We start from the raw sequence: 15,786 nt of genomic DNA, 5'->3' as shown, positions 1-15,786 counted from the left end.
AATCTATCGTTCCAAACCGGAGAAATCCCACAGGAGTGGAAAGATGCCACCATTACTCCAGTACCCAAGCCGGGTGACCCAACCCAACCAACAAATTATAGACCCATCTCTCTCTTGAGCACTACATCAAAAATCCAAGAAAAAATTGCACATCAACTCCTCTACAAGCACATCACACCCCACCTGCCCAACCAGCAGTCCGGATTCCGCGAGAAAGACGGCACTGAGCAGCAGCTCGCCCGTCTCGTCCATACCCTCTCCACTGCGAGAGACGACGGGAAACACGTCAATGCCTGCTTTTTCGATCTAAGCAAGGCCTTCGATCGTGTGTGGCATGCAGGCCTTCTAGCAAAACTCTCCCACTATGGTGTCCAGGGCAACGCCCTGGAGTGGTTCCGACGGTACCTGTTGGGGCGTCGGCAAAGGGTCCAGGTGGATGGCGACCTATCGCCTTTCCTCGAGATCCCTGCCGGCGTCCCTCAGGGATCTGTTCTTGGGCCGCTTCTATTCCTCGTCTACACCATAGACCTTCCACATGCATGTGAGAATCCCGGCACCACCTGTAGCCAGTTTGCAGATGACACCGCTCTGATTTCCATAGCGAGAACTCTTCAAGACTGCACCCGAAACCTACAACAGAGTGTCACAGCAGCTGGAGACTGGCTTCAAAGATGGCACCTGCTGGTTAACACAAAGAAAACAGTCATCCTCCCGTTCTACCACAATAACCGCCCCCCTGAACAGCTACCCCAGATCACCCTCAGGAATAGTCCGCTTACCGTAGCACAAAAACACAAACACCTCGGAATAATCTTTCAGCATGACCTCCGTTGGACGGAGCATGTTGAATACATAGTCAAAAAATCACTCAAGTCTTTCAATATTCTTTTTAGACTAAGGTCTACACTCACCAGTGATTCTTTATCTCACATCTATCAGACATACATACTACCTATATTCTCATATGCGAGCACTGCTCTCACACCGTTGTCCCACACTTCCCTTGACAGGCTAGAACGACTCCAGCGGAAAGCCGCCAGAATATGTCTCCACCTTCCCCTTTACACACACTTAGAACACTCCCACCTTTTGCATCGCATCAAATGGCCAACATTATTTTCACGTTTTAAAGTTAAACATATACTCTTCGCGCATTCTCTGCGCCACAATTATGCCCCACCACATATACTCTCGCTGCATACTGCTAGCAACGTGCAACCTTCGTATAATTTACGTCGCTCTCGTACTTGGCACTTGCCAACTCCGCGGACTGACCGCTGTCTCCATTCTCCCCTGTACAAGGCCCTTCATTACTTTAATTGCCTGCCCACCCAGCTTCGCGAAAACCCTTCTCGTACTCCCTTCAAATCCGAGATATCCCTGCTGTTGCACAACTCTGTATGCTCGTGTAGCGACCACCCCTGCCCGTACACTTAAGTACGCAACTCTGTATGCTCGTGTGGCGACCACCCCTGCCCGTACACTTAAGTAGTCATTAACCCCTAGGCCCTGCCCACCCAATTCTTCCTCACTCTTTCTCCTTTCTTACACTATTATCTCTTATTGGCCACTGGCTATCGTGAGAATAAAGATTTGAAACAACAACAACAACAACAACAACAACAACAACAACAACAACAACAACAACAACAACAACACCAACAACAACAACAAAAACAACAACAACAACAACAACAACAACAACAACAACAACAACAACAACAACAACAACAACAACAACAACAACAACAACAACAACAACAACAACAACAACAACAACAACAACAACAACAACAACAACAACAACAACAACAACAACAACAACAACAGCAACAACAACAACAACAACAACAACAACAGCAACAGCAACAACAACAACAACAATAACATTCAAAATTAACATCATGTCCAAATTTCGCGTCATGATGGCTAACCCACGGAAGCATCCCTACCATTAGCTGATAATCCTGCATACCCGACGCCTTGGCACCAGAGAAATGTGTCGCTTGGCACAATCCTTTTCCTGAACGTATCCTCAATGTACTGTTGCCAAGGAAAAGTTTACATAATTATGATATATCCGTACTACGGGCCCCAACTGGATTACGAGGTCTTTTATTTCTTTGTCGCACATTCCTTCACCTTCCCCTGCATTCTTCCCCTCTCCTTGAGGCCGCATATTACATGAAACGGTTGAGGAAGAGAATTTAGGATGGCACCACAGTGTAATGTGTCGTCCTTGGTATTGGGAAACTCCACTTAGCTATGGGCTGATGATGCATTAGACCCCTTAACACCTCAAAATGTACGAAAGGGCGAATTTGGTGATGCAATGCAAAAGTGAGCACAGCATTATATCGTATATCAGAGTTCCAACTCGATAATTTTGACCTTTCAAACTTTGGCTGAAACTAGAAAGTAGAAACTGTGTCGACACAATTCTAGACAAAATGTTTCAAGTCCATGCTCCACATAGTGTTCAAAACCCTTGCAACGATATTATAGTGCTAGGTTTTCGTTCCTCAATCGTGATCCGTCCACAGTGGTCGAAATTCGGCATTAGCATACTGCTAATTAATTGATTCCGAGGAGATTTATAGTGGATATCCTTGCTTCGTTGGGTGATTTAAACCTTATCGCCACCTTTCTGTTCATATTATATATGGCAGTGACAGCATTGCCGTTTACGAGGTACACGTGACTGAAAGAGTGCCTTCTTTTTACATACATATGGATTGTATTGATGTAATGGTACTAGTATATGTTGGAGCACATGTAAAGCATTTATTCATAGCGTAAGCCAGGGACAGGCAAGTGGTATATGCAATGAATTGATGACAGCATATCCTCCTCCTTGTTTTGCTCTTAGAAGGATCAGGAAAATTTAAGGCCAGCACTCGCTAATCGGCCAGTAGTTCGTACTCTGCATTGATATTTTTCAAATTATGCTTGAAATAAGTCCGTTTTCGCGAATGTTCGCTGTAGAGGAGTTCGTGACAATCGAATTATTTGGACTTGATATGATCCCTGGTCACCTACAAGACAACCTAGTCCATACTATTGGAACGTTTGCCTTGCCAGTGTTCGTCCTCAAAACGTGTAACTGTAGTAGAGGTGGCTTGCATCAGTGCACAGAAGATTTTCCGGAGTTGTAACACCAGAGAGAGATAGATAGAGATAGAGATAGAGAGAGAGAGAGAGAGAGAGAGAGAGAGAGAGAGATAGAGGGAGAGAGGGAGAGATGGAGCGATGGAGAGAGGGAGAGAGAGAGGGAGAGAGAGAGGGAGAGAGAGAGAGAGAGGTAGAGAAAGAGGAACCGAGAGACAAAGAGAGAGATAATACATACACAAAGAGACAGACCTAGCCGATTGGAGTAAGATGGACAAGAGAGCGATATAGAAAAGGTATTAATAAAGGCAAAAGGTGAAGTAGAGAACTTGACGTGTTGTGTATGTTACTTATTGAAGTATCTGAAAGAAAAGCTGATGGCTTTATGATAAGTACACCTGGTTACCCCGAGTAAGATGACCTCCTCTTCAGTGCATCAACAGTCGCCCTATCATTTCACTAACCGTCGTTGGCATATCAAATCCACCGTTAACTTAAACTTACCAACATACATGTGGAGTTGAGCATTAATCTCCACCCAGGTTGCACTTAGAGCGAACAATATTGTGAAGAACCTACGAATTTGATCCATAGCGAGAATGTCCTTTCAGCAGTAGAGCAGAAAAGACCACATTCATATAGAAGGATTTATAATTCCAAAATAGATGGTTTAGAAATGGGGGCTTATTTAGACTTTTTGTCAATTTGATCTCGTCATAGATTGTTTCCGCGGTGTCCATCAAACATATTTACAAGAAAAAGACCCAGAAGAATCTAATCACCAGAACAAAAGCACTGGCTGGCAATGCGAACGCTTCCCAAATTTCCTCCAATTTCAAACGACCACTAACAACAGCATGTATCACACTGCTTGCTATGGCGGTCGCGCATTAGGCCGAACAGGTAGACATCAAAACAAACCAATTTCCAAATTACTACTAATTCTATCTCTGTCCGTAGGGACTGCGTGTAAGGTCCAGGAACGTTAACAATTGCTATCCTACACCCTATCTAGTAACTAATAATTTTGTTGTCACATGCTCAATTATTCCCAACCCATCGCGACTGTCATTGACTGTAGATAGCTTTATCCGCAGGCTAGTGCAACGGCTGGCACACGACCCATAGTCGATAAAACACATTAGCGATTTTGACTGCGCCTCAATTGGCATATTCAGGCAGTGTTTGGGTAAGCGTTTGCGTGCTGTAGACAGGTAATGATTAATTTAGAGGCAGTGAATGATTCGAGTGTCCACTCTGCTTTTCCTGTGAACACGAACTATCCGGCACAAAAACTATCAACTCGATATCCCGAATGAGAGCTGTTTCTACAAGTACCCCGTCAGATCTCGTCAGGGAAGCTCAGGATAACTGAACGAACCGATCGCACTGATGTCTTCTGAACGAAAACACATTCACTTCTTCAATCTATCCAAGGCATGAAATACAGACTGCTCCAGCTGGGCACAGATTGTTGATACCTTGATATCGTGAATTAAACCATACATGCAAGTATGCAAACATACATGTACATGATCGAAATGATTTGCAACAATTTGAAAGAGCGCTCCATTCGCATTATTATTATTTTGGGTATGTGCAGAATCTTGTACAAACTAAGGATTAAAAGTGTTCTTCCAGTAACTACGGGTTTCACACATCATTCAGTACTGTAGTTAATGAGGTCAAAAGTACGAGAAAACCAACTGTTATTGACTGCAGATCTAGTCCACATGATAATCGCTATTGTGTCAAATACACAAGAGACATTGGAAGCGGTGTCGCAACTCTGAGTTTCTTATTACTACGACCATCAGCCGAAGGGCAAAACGGGCAGTATAAACATATTGGGGACCAAGGTGAGAAATTCTAAGGGATATCGAACGCAAGTGTCAGTTGCAGGCGAGTTTCAAATACCAACCAAGCTCCGTTTTCCCTTCTACGTAACAGGACCAGCACAATTGTATAAAATACGTACAGAGTGAGTCAGCGCGCGACGCAGTGGTTCAGCTCAAGCCACGAGAATCTTTCGCAGAGTCGGTGGAAATAGCAGAATTAACCGCTCCCTTATATTCAGTTCAACACTCGTAACACATATTTCCAGTGACCGGGATTTTACTGCAATTCGTTCAGCGGCATCCTCCTCTAAGCAAGCGGGAGGAACGTGCTTACTGTTCATATGGATCGTGCATATTTGACACATTCTCAATCATTATTCTTGCCTTTCTTCGGAAGCCAAGGCCGCTTTCACATGTGTTAAACAAGAAAAAAACGGAAGCCAATTTCAATACACAGTGTGCGACAGCTGCTGAACACTTGTCATCTGATGATTCACATGCTGGGGAACCTTGGTACTAGTATTCTAGCTGACCTGGATGGATCGGCTTTCCAAGGTGTTATTTTATTGTCCCTCATATCACCATAGGAGTATTGATTTCAGCACAACATAGTCCTTAGCCTACTCAAACTCACAAAATGAGGGTTAAATCCTTCGAAAGCACATGCAAAGACCTGGAAGTGCCCAATCTTATAAGTGTGACGATTCAAAATTGATATGGACTTTTAACTGCCTTGAAAAGGACTGTTTCTGGCCATAAAGTAAATACGACAAACCGCATAATTCCGGTGGAGCTGGTTAGATATACATGTACTTGGAGTACCTGAAACGTATGTAGACCGTTCCTTAGGTCAATGTAGATGTACGGTGGCGATAATGTGAAATGTTAATAATATATTTGCCCTGTTTAGACCCTAATCCATTTCTGTTTCATTATTGATTGAAGGTAAGTCTCAGAAATTTGATAGATTGAAGACAGGCAACACACTCCAACTTGTATTTTTCCCATCAAAAGAATTTCGAAAATAGCCAAAATCAAGAGATTGAATGAGAAAATCTCACACGTCGTTATTGAACCAAAATATGATGTGTCCATGCTCCGGAATATCTCGGTGGCACGGCCACAGATTATAGTACACTATAAAAGCATAGAATAACATTAGTCTGGTTGTGTTACTCTTCTAGGCACTGGGGTATGCCACTTACTTCCACAATTACAATATCCACATGTGTCCCAATGGAACTATACTTCCTGAAATGCATTACTGTCGGTCGAAGAGACACACGAGTTGACGAAGTTAGGATCACCTGACGCATGCAAGCCACGACATGATCGTAACCAAACAGCTCGTCTGTCTGTCAGGTGCTACTCCTACACTGTACTGCAGATGGTTTGGTGAATCTGGAAAGTAGTAATGCAGTGGCAGCTACACTAGACATAATAAACAACAGTAAGGAGCTGCCCAGGGCTACAGGTAGTTTGCAGGAGACTCTAAGGCGGGCACGGCCGCGCGAGTACCTCACTAGCAACGCGCATGACTGTTAATGACCCACAGATAGGGCGCTTTGAGTTGAAGCGGGCAGTCAGAGGCCGCCTTGTAGAAGTCTGGCTGACCATAAGTTATCTGGGATCACAAGCCAAGGGCTGAATGTATTTGTAAATCGCGGTTGGATTTCACAATGGATAGGATGGAAGCGGACCATGTGATTGTACTCACTTAATTAATCTACACGTGCTTTAGTATAATTCATATTGAGGATCTGAACGCCGTACATGTCCCACTACTAGGATAATCACATCAACATTTGGCAAACAGGTGGATTCAAGCAACCGCCAATCCTATGCCTGACACAAAGAAGATTGCAGAGTACAATCGTGTCATGAACTCCTGTCTAGCGAATGCTACTGTTCAGTAACCCTGTCAGCGAATAAAACAACCACCCCCGGAATTTTTAGGACTATGACTATTCAGATGGTAAGCCAAGTAAAAACCTGTATTATGGAAAATTATTTTTTGGGCACAGGTTATGCTATCGAGCCAACTAAACCAGATTTTGAGCTGCACAATCTAGCTCAAAACTGACGGGGAGTACTGAGACGTTACAATTCGACCTCATGAAGCTTCCCCTTCATATTTTAACCTCTGATAATATTGAGCCTACCAAGTTGGGTGGTTGTTGCTTTGCGTCTTTGAATAATGTTATTCTGGTTTGACTATTCTGTCTTTTCTTGCGAGCCCTTTATCGTACCAAGCAAGCAATCCATGACGCCTTGGAATCATACGTAGCTTGTGTTCGGCTCGATGGCGCTTACCTTCACCCACTTTGGAATTAGCACTAATGTGCATGACCCTGCCAAGTCGGAAGGCCGTAGGTTGACTCTATCGAGCAGTGCTCAAGCTGACGTTAATTCGTGGAATTCCGCAGTTTTCCTTGTCAATTTCGTGCTAGATAGATTGTGCACGTCTGACTCGATTGCCTAACTGTTGTGCCCACCGTTTACTTTTTACAACTATAATTATTGTAGGACCTATCACATCAGATACTTCCCTGGTTCACCAGTGCCCCAATCATTTTTTGTTGACGAACTACCGGTATACATGTATATTTCTGTAACATGTGTACTTACATTTTTTATGACAAGACAACGTCAAAATGTTGTGGTCACCTATCGTGTGTACTGCGAATGTAGCCGTAAGTCCAAAACAAGATACTAGTAATGACCTTGTTTCGAGGAGGACGATTTTTCCCCAATTCTTATATGTTGCGAGATCAGGCCTTGATTGGTCTTTCGGTGAATCTTCTTGTTGGATATGGGGTAAGGGTGGACAATATTCATAATAGGGACCGTTCGCACCACGCGGACGGATACGAAACGAATTCTGATTCGTCACCTGGGTTCGAGGATTCGTCAGAGTCGCCGAGGAGAGCTCGTTTTCACGAATGAAAGCCTCTTCATTCGTGGCACGCTCCGAATCCGTCAGGTACACATTTTTTGGCAAGGTACACATGTTTTGCCAAGTATACATTTTTTTCCTTGATTCGATGATCCATGCACGTGTGCGCGAACACACCCGTAGTACCAAGGTACCGGCCGTATTCGTAGTTGCCATGCAGATTTGCATTACGACTTGCGAAACCTGAATTCTGTTTTCACCGAAACGATTACAAGCCGAATCAAACTTTCGTTTCGCATTCGATTCGTAGCAAATGCGAAAGGTCCCTAATATAATTATCGGAGCTTGTGACGATACCATGCATCCAGTCGATACTTCAGCTTCTTCGTTAGTGTCCATAGGCCACAGTTGTACAAGAGTACAGGCAAAATCAGAACTTTTAACAAACAAAAACGAGACATGTAAAGAGCGGCGCCTCCTGTGGCTGGGGAACGTTGCCCGGGAAGGACCAGGCGCGGCCTCTTTCAAGGCACTGCAGCTAGCCGTCAATACGTCGGACATCAGGCGCCGCCGTGCACGACCCCACTAGAGATGGGTCGACAACATCAGAGAAGACCTTGAACCTCTGAAGGTGCCGATTCAGGAATGCCTCAACCTCGCAACCAACAAGCAACTCTGGTTAACGATCATTGACAGATGCATGACCCCGTATGATTTTTCCCTGCGGGCAATATGTGACCTGTTCATATTATTATTATTATATTATGTTGTTTTGTTCCAGATGTATACGACCGGGGCCAATGCCATGGGTGCAAGTTCATTCAAAGAGTCATAAATTAGTCAAATCTCAACTGAATTTAACAATTGAACTACGTACGAGGTACCAGACTACGACTGGGGTCGATACGAGCTAGTATAATGGAGCTGCAAGCACTCGATCAGTTTGCTTCATTTCTCAGGATCTAAGACTAGAGACTGTGTCAGAGCAGTCAGTCAAATGTGACATTGCTCTTTGCCATGATACATAATATTTTGTACATGACATTGTGTAGGTGCTCTTGTCTATCAATAACACAACCATTGGTGAACCAAAATAATGTATCCCAAAAAGTTTCATTCCAACTGACCGAGTTTCCTTTTTGAGTGGCTACCGACCGGAAACAAGTCTATTATTTTGACATCACGAATATTCCGGTTCCCTCATCAGGTATAGAATAGTCTATGCTCCAGTGGTTCTTGTTATGCTTAATCGCACACGTCATTCCATACTGCACTTCTGTCGTCATACACATACTTCGTTTTATGAGAAAAACCAAGAGACTGCCCTACGAAGTTGTCTTTGACCAGTACTGTTTAGCTAGACTCGCTTACAGTGCACTGAAGTTTCAGTCCATTTCTAGAACCATTTTTGATTGTGGTGCATTTTTAGTGGTTAAGCTAATGGAATTGAAAGGGAAAGTGTTTCATAGAATGAACTGCTTCATTGTTTCAGACATCATTGGAAATATCATTAACTGACGTCCGGCACGTTACAGAACTCTGAGTTGTGGTTCATTTGTGTGCTGGCACCGTCATTATTGAAATACTATACTGAAGGCAGCGTGTACATGTAGTTGAAGATGGATAAATTGATTGTCCGGCATGGATCACTTGATTGACATGTATAGATACCTGGATTGTCCTGTACGATTGTTGAACTTCTCACACTAGAACAAAAGGAATTTTATTCATAAGGAGATGAATGAATGTATCTTTTTGATATGTACTCCATAAAACCGAAGGAAGCTACACAAATTAGTTTGCGCGCCCACCCCTCCCCTTCCAGAGTCATACTTCTTCCCTTCATTGGTGTTCTCCCCATATTCTCATACATATATAGGGCTGTGTTCCCAGTAAAAACCCACCAGTCCTCTCTGTATAAGGACCGTTATCTCAACATTCCCAGCCCTTTGGTACTCTCTGCTTTACTTTTGTCCTTCTGGCCAGACTGCAATTATCACTATTGGCAACAGACCATTTTTTGTTCATGCTATAGTTATGGCTTTTTTCCAGGGTATTATTTAGTGTACGACTAACTCTATAGTGTAGACCCTCTGGAAGACCGCGGCTTCCCCATGTTGCAACGTAATAGCGAGACACTGAACTTGAATAATCATTGGTGCAATTGAAGATAATTATTACGTGAGTTTGCAGAGGAGCAATCAGAGACTAGAGTAACTGTCTCCAGCTATGAGCAATAAGAAAAGGCGAGGAAAAGCGCAAATGTTGCAAGCAGGCTAAGCAATGAACAATTATTGCAAACATTCACACTGTGTATGTATAAAAGGATAGCGTGGTTGCATGATTAAGAACATTATTTGGCCTTAGGTATCATAGAGGCTAAAGACAGTCAAACCCAAGAGAAGATGTGGTTGAATTTTGTCGCACTGCTCTTGAAATGTACCAAAAATGCCGGCAATAAAAGAACAGCAAATGGTCTGCTTTCACTAAACCTCCAGTAAGTAACACATTGATTGTATTCGAGAATTTATAATGTCCAATAGGCGACTTTCAAGGACAGTCTGGTTTGTATCAGTCCTCGAGCACAGCATGCTCGTCAGTTGGTCCAATATGCTGTATTCTGCCACCTACTTCCAATGCACAGCTTCGCAAGGGCACAGAGCGGCTCGTTTTTGTGCACTCTTTACCAAACCTATGGGCGTCTTCAGGCAAGTGCTGCGATCCGAACGTGTCCATTCTATGCTGCCCTTCTTAGTGAAATAATGAAAGAAAATCGTACAGTCCATGTGTTACGGCTTGGAGGTTTAGTGCAAAAGATGCCCGGGCTGCAATGGGGCTACACATTCTAACAATAAAGCTAAATATTATATTGAAATAGTAAGTAAGGAATGGGGAAACAGCGCCTTGTTTTCTCAAATATCCGAAGTTTTGCCAATTCCAACGGGCGATAGGCTGTATGCAAAGAATATGCAAAATGGTGGTAAGTGCTCCAGATGCAGAAAACGTAGAAGAGAAGAGGAAGAAATATAGAAAGCATGTATGGTTAAATCTGGCACATTGTTTCGTACTGGGGCTCTTGGTTTGTTTCCACTGCAGTTGAGGTCATCTCGTAAGCATCATTTTCTGTCAATTTGCTCGCAAAAACCGTTGTTTGCTCGTTGCTGCTCGTCTCTCTTACCGTGGTGATCTCAGCCAGGCCTCTGCGTCGCGCTTGATAAACTATCATAAAAGTGCCCGGAATAATCAAGCCGACAAGAAACCCAATAGCTCCTGCAACAATGGTGAACGTTGTGGAAGATGCCGGTGTTTGTTGCTCTGCAGAGTAAAATCAAGCCAGCATATTAACATGAAACATAAAATAACACATTAGTATCGTTGAAGACAACGCCTTTCTGGAGTGGTTTCATCTACCGAATATGGCATTCTTAATCTTCCCCACCTCTGTATTTGCCCCTCACAAAATGGAGGGAGATTAACCCAAGCAGCCACCGGCGGTCACCATCAAGCTTTTTGGCCGGATACGACTTGTTGATAGCTTTAGTTCCCAGAAACAACTGCAATCGCCGTACCAAACTGAATAAAAAAACTCATTATTCTAACCTTCAATCTTCACTAGAGCTAAAATTTCAAATGATACATTTTGGTACACCCATAACAATTTGGCTGACATTTTATCTCCTTACGATCGGCTTTTCGGGCATATTTGTAGTGCAGTAGTACATTGGCCTGTTGAGCCACCGAAGTACAATGAATTCAATACAGTGCAATACTGACGTGAACAAGGAATGCACATGTCATCGAATGAAATCATGCCTTAGAAACCAGGAAGGGTTGGGCCAATCCGGCTCATAGATTAAGCCATATTTGAGAACCAACCATTTTAACTTTGGTGAACAGTCGCTTGGGGGACAGCAGCTTTAGTATGGCAATCAAAACAACTACCTGTGCCGTAATCATGCTTTATTAGAATAGTAACAAACATGAGAGAGAAATCATAGTGTTTTTTGTTTTGAACAAACGGCGAGGAGACAATAATTTGATAAACGCAATCAGTAATACAAGCTGGATCGACATTTGTGTACACTTTATTCATGTAATGTAAAACTGTGGAGACAATGTGCAATAAAACGATGACAATGTGAAGAAATGGTGTAGAGAAAATGAGGATTCAAACAAGTTTTCATACAACACTCATCAGGAATTTTCGTTGTACTAAAGGACAATGAAAACAAAATTGAACTAAAGTGAAAAGTAAATTATCGTATCCGTTCCCGAAGGAAACTCATGACGGCCACTAACACCCGATAAACCGATAAACAAAATTGAACTATTATAGAAAATCTAAGATAGAGAAATAACACTAGGAGCAACAGCAGTGAAATTTACAAGTCTGAATTTTATTAATGAAAGCGAGAGCAATAACGAATGCATGCACTAACACTAAACTTGCAACTGAAAACTGAACAAAGAAAAGAAAAGGACAAAGTGGTAACAAATAACAGCAGTACATTACACCTAGAAGCTTAACGGCCCAGCTTGGCCGCACAAAACATGGCACTTGAACAATTTCAACCCAATTATCCTATCCTTCTGTACACACAAATTAGTTTGTTTTTCATTTAATTTCACTGTCCAACGGCAGACGCCAATGCAAAAGAGAGGGCGTTAGCCAGCCATGGCAAGAGAAGAAAAAGAAAGAAAGAAGGAAAGAATATGATAATAGGAAGAAGAGAATGCATCAGCGGGGTGAAATTTATCACTATGTTGACCATGGCGGAGAGCGGCGAGATAAGCTAGCACAAGTGGTGAGCAGGCCTACAACGAGGCATGACATTTAACATGGTCTATGAACTGTCATATATTGGACATTATCTTCATTTCCATGGGCTACTTGAGCCAGTACGAATATGCAGAAAAGATAGGAGATTTGGTAAACATAGTTGACAAAGCTGTGAGAAGTACTATGTCATTGCGAGTGTCCTGTGGGAAAGTAAACCAAGTATACTTGCTGAGATGTTCAGGGTAAATGTTCATTTTAATACGATGGATCAGAACGCATGGCTGTCTTTGCGACAGGATAGAGATGGGGCTGGTGGAGGCCAAACTATATTGATCAGTAGAGGGAAATGGAGAGGGTTTACGAAAAATATTTTTCAACACATGTTTATGATGTATTTTTAGTGCCTGTACAGCGGATTTACTAAGCGGGGAATGTCAAGCAGTGGCGCCGTACAGGAAGATAGAAAGAAGGTGGCATTTGTAAAAGAGACGAATCCATTCGGGGGACCAGTGGGAGCAGTGACACATCAGGCAACCTACAGATTTGCTAACTTGGTTGCATACAAAATCTACGTGAGAATTCCAGGACAATTGCGAGTCAAATACAACACCCAAATGCCTGTGCTTATCTACAATATTAATAGTCGAATCAAGTCCGGGAAGGGTAGATGTGGGAGGGTGGTCTAGATGAGGGAGAAAGACTATTTCTGTCTTCAAGATATTGGGTTTCAGACTCCATGACAACATCCATTTATGAAGAACATTGATTCAATTTTGAAGCTTCGTACACAGGTTTTCAATGTCAGCGTCAAACTGAATGAGGCCTGTGTCAGCAGCAAATAGCGACAAACCATCTATATAATCAGGTAGGTCGTTTATATACAACAAGAATAGTAGAGGCCCCAGTATAGATCCCTGAGGGACTCCCCACTTCACAGGCAGTGGGTCTGAGAGTACCCCTTCGACGGACACTGCTTGCGTTCTATCTGTTATAGACCTTTCACACGACGGGACAAAGTCACGTCTATTCAGGCTCGCGGGCGGATCACCAAGGCGATCATCAAATGGCGGGAAATCTGAATCCGTAGACCCGACGGTCTGCCCGCGACACTCTGGCTGTGCGTTTTCGTTTTCGATTTCGTGTTTCCTGTACTGGTTTGGCTTGTGTTAGCGATCGCGTCTTCTCACTGAGCGTTTCCTGAACAGCAGCACAGGTCCGACTTTTTGAACAATGGCCACGCGGACATTCAGCCCAGAATCCGAAAGGATGCTTATCGAAATCTACTGCTCCCTACTTGAATCGACTGATAAAATGCTGATGACGCGAGCAGCGAAAGAAAACAAAGCAACAATACGGCTGAACGGCCAAAAGGGATTTGGGAAATCGAGCGAGGCACTCCAAACCCTGTAGGTTGTGAGCCGATTGCTCTGTCCGGACCCAGTTGCCCAAGGCCACGGAAAACTAACAGCAAAAATAGAGCAAAGCTACGCGGATTTGTCAAATCCATGGTCCCAGAAATACAGTCAACAACGCCAAAGCATCAACGACGTCTTTTCAGTCCTGTACTACTCCAACATCAGGCAAAGAGAGTTTGAATTTTCCCGGGAGGCATGGAAAAAAAATTTGATTTATTTCCATCAAAACACGTGCCTCCATTACAATTACCTAGGCAACATTCAAATCGTGACCGACTCGCGTGCGCCGTGTCGGCAGAGCTAGTCGTCGTGTGAAGTGTCTTGCCGTGGATCGTAGAACTATGGCATCGAGCAGTCGTGAGCACGAACCATCGTGTGACAAGGCTATTAGGTAGTCCATAATCCACGCCAGAGACGCTCCGGAAACCTTGTTCATCGCAGATAATTTAGCTAAGAGTCCATGGAACCATACCGTGTCAAACGCCTTTGCAAGGTCGAAAAACACATACCAACCTGTTGCTGGTCATGACGAAGGGCCACAATGTCCTGTACAAGGCGTGTCAGCTGCATGGTGGTTGAGTCTCCTCGTCAAAAACCAGATTGAACTGGGGCAAGGGCCGGCGACATATGAGCATAATGGTTATCAAAGAATAATCACTTACATAGTTTCAATACACAGGACAACAAGGAGATAGGACGGGAATTGCTGGCTTGTTACTTGGAGCCTTTGCTCTTGTAAACCGGAACAACCTTCGCGAGCTTTCATGCTGCTGGAAATTTACTCGTCGAGCAGGACACATTAAAAATACAGCAGAGGGGGTACAATATCGACCTGGCAAGTTTCTGCAGGACATCATTCGTAATAGTGTCCAAGGCAGGACTGCTGAGAGACCTTAGTCGGGCGATAGCCTTCATAACATCCGCAGTTGTGGTCATAACCTGACCAAATGTTTCATGAAGTTGGCTGTGGGCACGAAGAGCTGGAAGTGATAGCGAGGGATCATCCGGCACAGCAACGGAGGCGAACTGCTGGTTGAGGACAGTAGCCTTGTCGAATCTGCCAGAAACTGGATGACCGTCTTGATCAATGAGGCGAGGAATCCTGATGACGATTCCGCTGAGAACGAACCAACCGGTACATGTTAAGGTTCTCTAACATCATGCTGGCCTGTATAGATGCGTTTGAAATGTACATGTAAAAGGAGAAGAAGTGTTCGGAATCGTTTTCTGGTTACGATCGACATCCTCAACGCTTGGTTGTGGAGACAATAGAAGATACCGGAAAAATATAGACAAACCAAGTGCAGAAATCTTGGTTGGGACAAATCAGACGTTCAGCAAATACCCCAACCAAGGACCATGCCGTTTGCTCTTTCCACTTCATGGTGGATGAATGTAATGATTGCTGGCGACTTCATTATCTCTCGTAGAATATTCTGAAGGGAGGTGAGATGACCGGTGATGGATATTGACGAACAACAACATGTTGTACTTTTCTGAAAGTTTGCCAAGAATTTCTCCATATAGATGGCGAATGGCCAAGGTCAGCCTCGGGAAATGCAAGAGAGTGCCGATAAAAAAATCCATCGCACTAACAACATTGAACCCACCACTTCTTTTGCATAGTGAAAAATAAGGCTGGAAATTAACAAAACTCGGCAGTAATCGGCCTTCCCTCTGGCGGAGCTAAGCCAATCGTACATCATCCTTGTGCTGGTCTCTATGGCGATGTATGTCATACAATTGCCA

General features: G+C 43.6%; 2 protein-coding genes across 2 annotated transcripts in view; one reads left to right on the top strand and one right to left on the bottom strand.

Moving 5' to 3' along the window:
- Nucleotides 1–1,512: 1,512 nt before the first annotated feature.
- On the top strand, nucleotides 1,513–1,887 carry LOC135820190 (ataxin-8-like; the record flags this gene model as incomplete). The annotated part of the gene is made up of 1 exon (XM_065333501.1): nucleotides 1,513–1,887. A coding segment is annotated over one exon (375 nt), but the record flags the coding sequence as incomplete, so codon positions are not given.
- Nucleotides 1,888–9,976: 8,089 nt separating this feature from the next.
- LOC135818940 (sushi, von Willebrand factor type A, EGF and pentraxin domain-containing protein 1-like) overlaps nucleotides 9,977–15,786 on the bottom strand; it is a 58,211-nt gene continuing 52,401 nt past the window's right edge. Inside the window, exon 13 of the mRNA XM_065332116.1 lies at nucleotides 9,977–11,157. Within this exon, the coding sequence (XP_065188188.1) occupies nucleotides 10,886–11,157 (272 nt within the window). The 3' untranslated portion in view covers nucleotides 9,977–10,885. The remainder of the gene's footprint in view (nucleotides 11,158–15,786) is intronic.

The sequence above is a fragment of the Sycon ciliatum genome, chromosome 6 (genome assembly GCF_964019385.1).
Source record: "Sycon ciliatum chromosome 6, ocSycCili1.1, whole genome shotgun sequence".
Taxonomy (NCBI): Eukaryota; Metazoa; Porifera; class Calcarea; order Leucosolenida; family Sycettidae; genus Sycon; species Sycon ciliatum.
The sequence above is the reverse complement of the archived record's forward strand: the minus strand, read 5'-3'. Positions and strand labels throughout refer to the sequence as shown.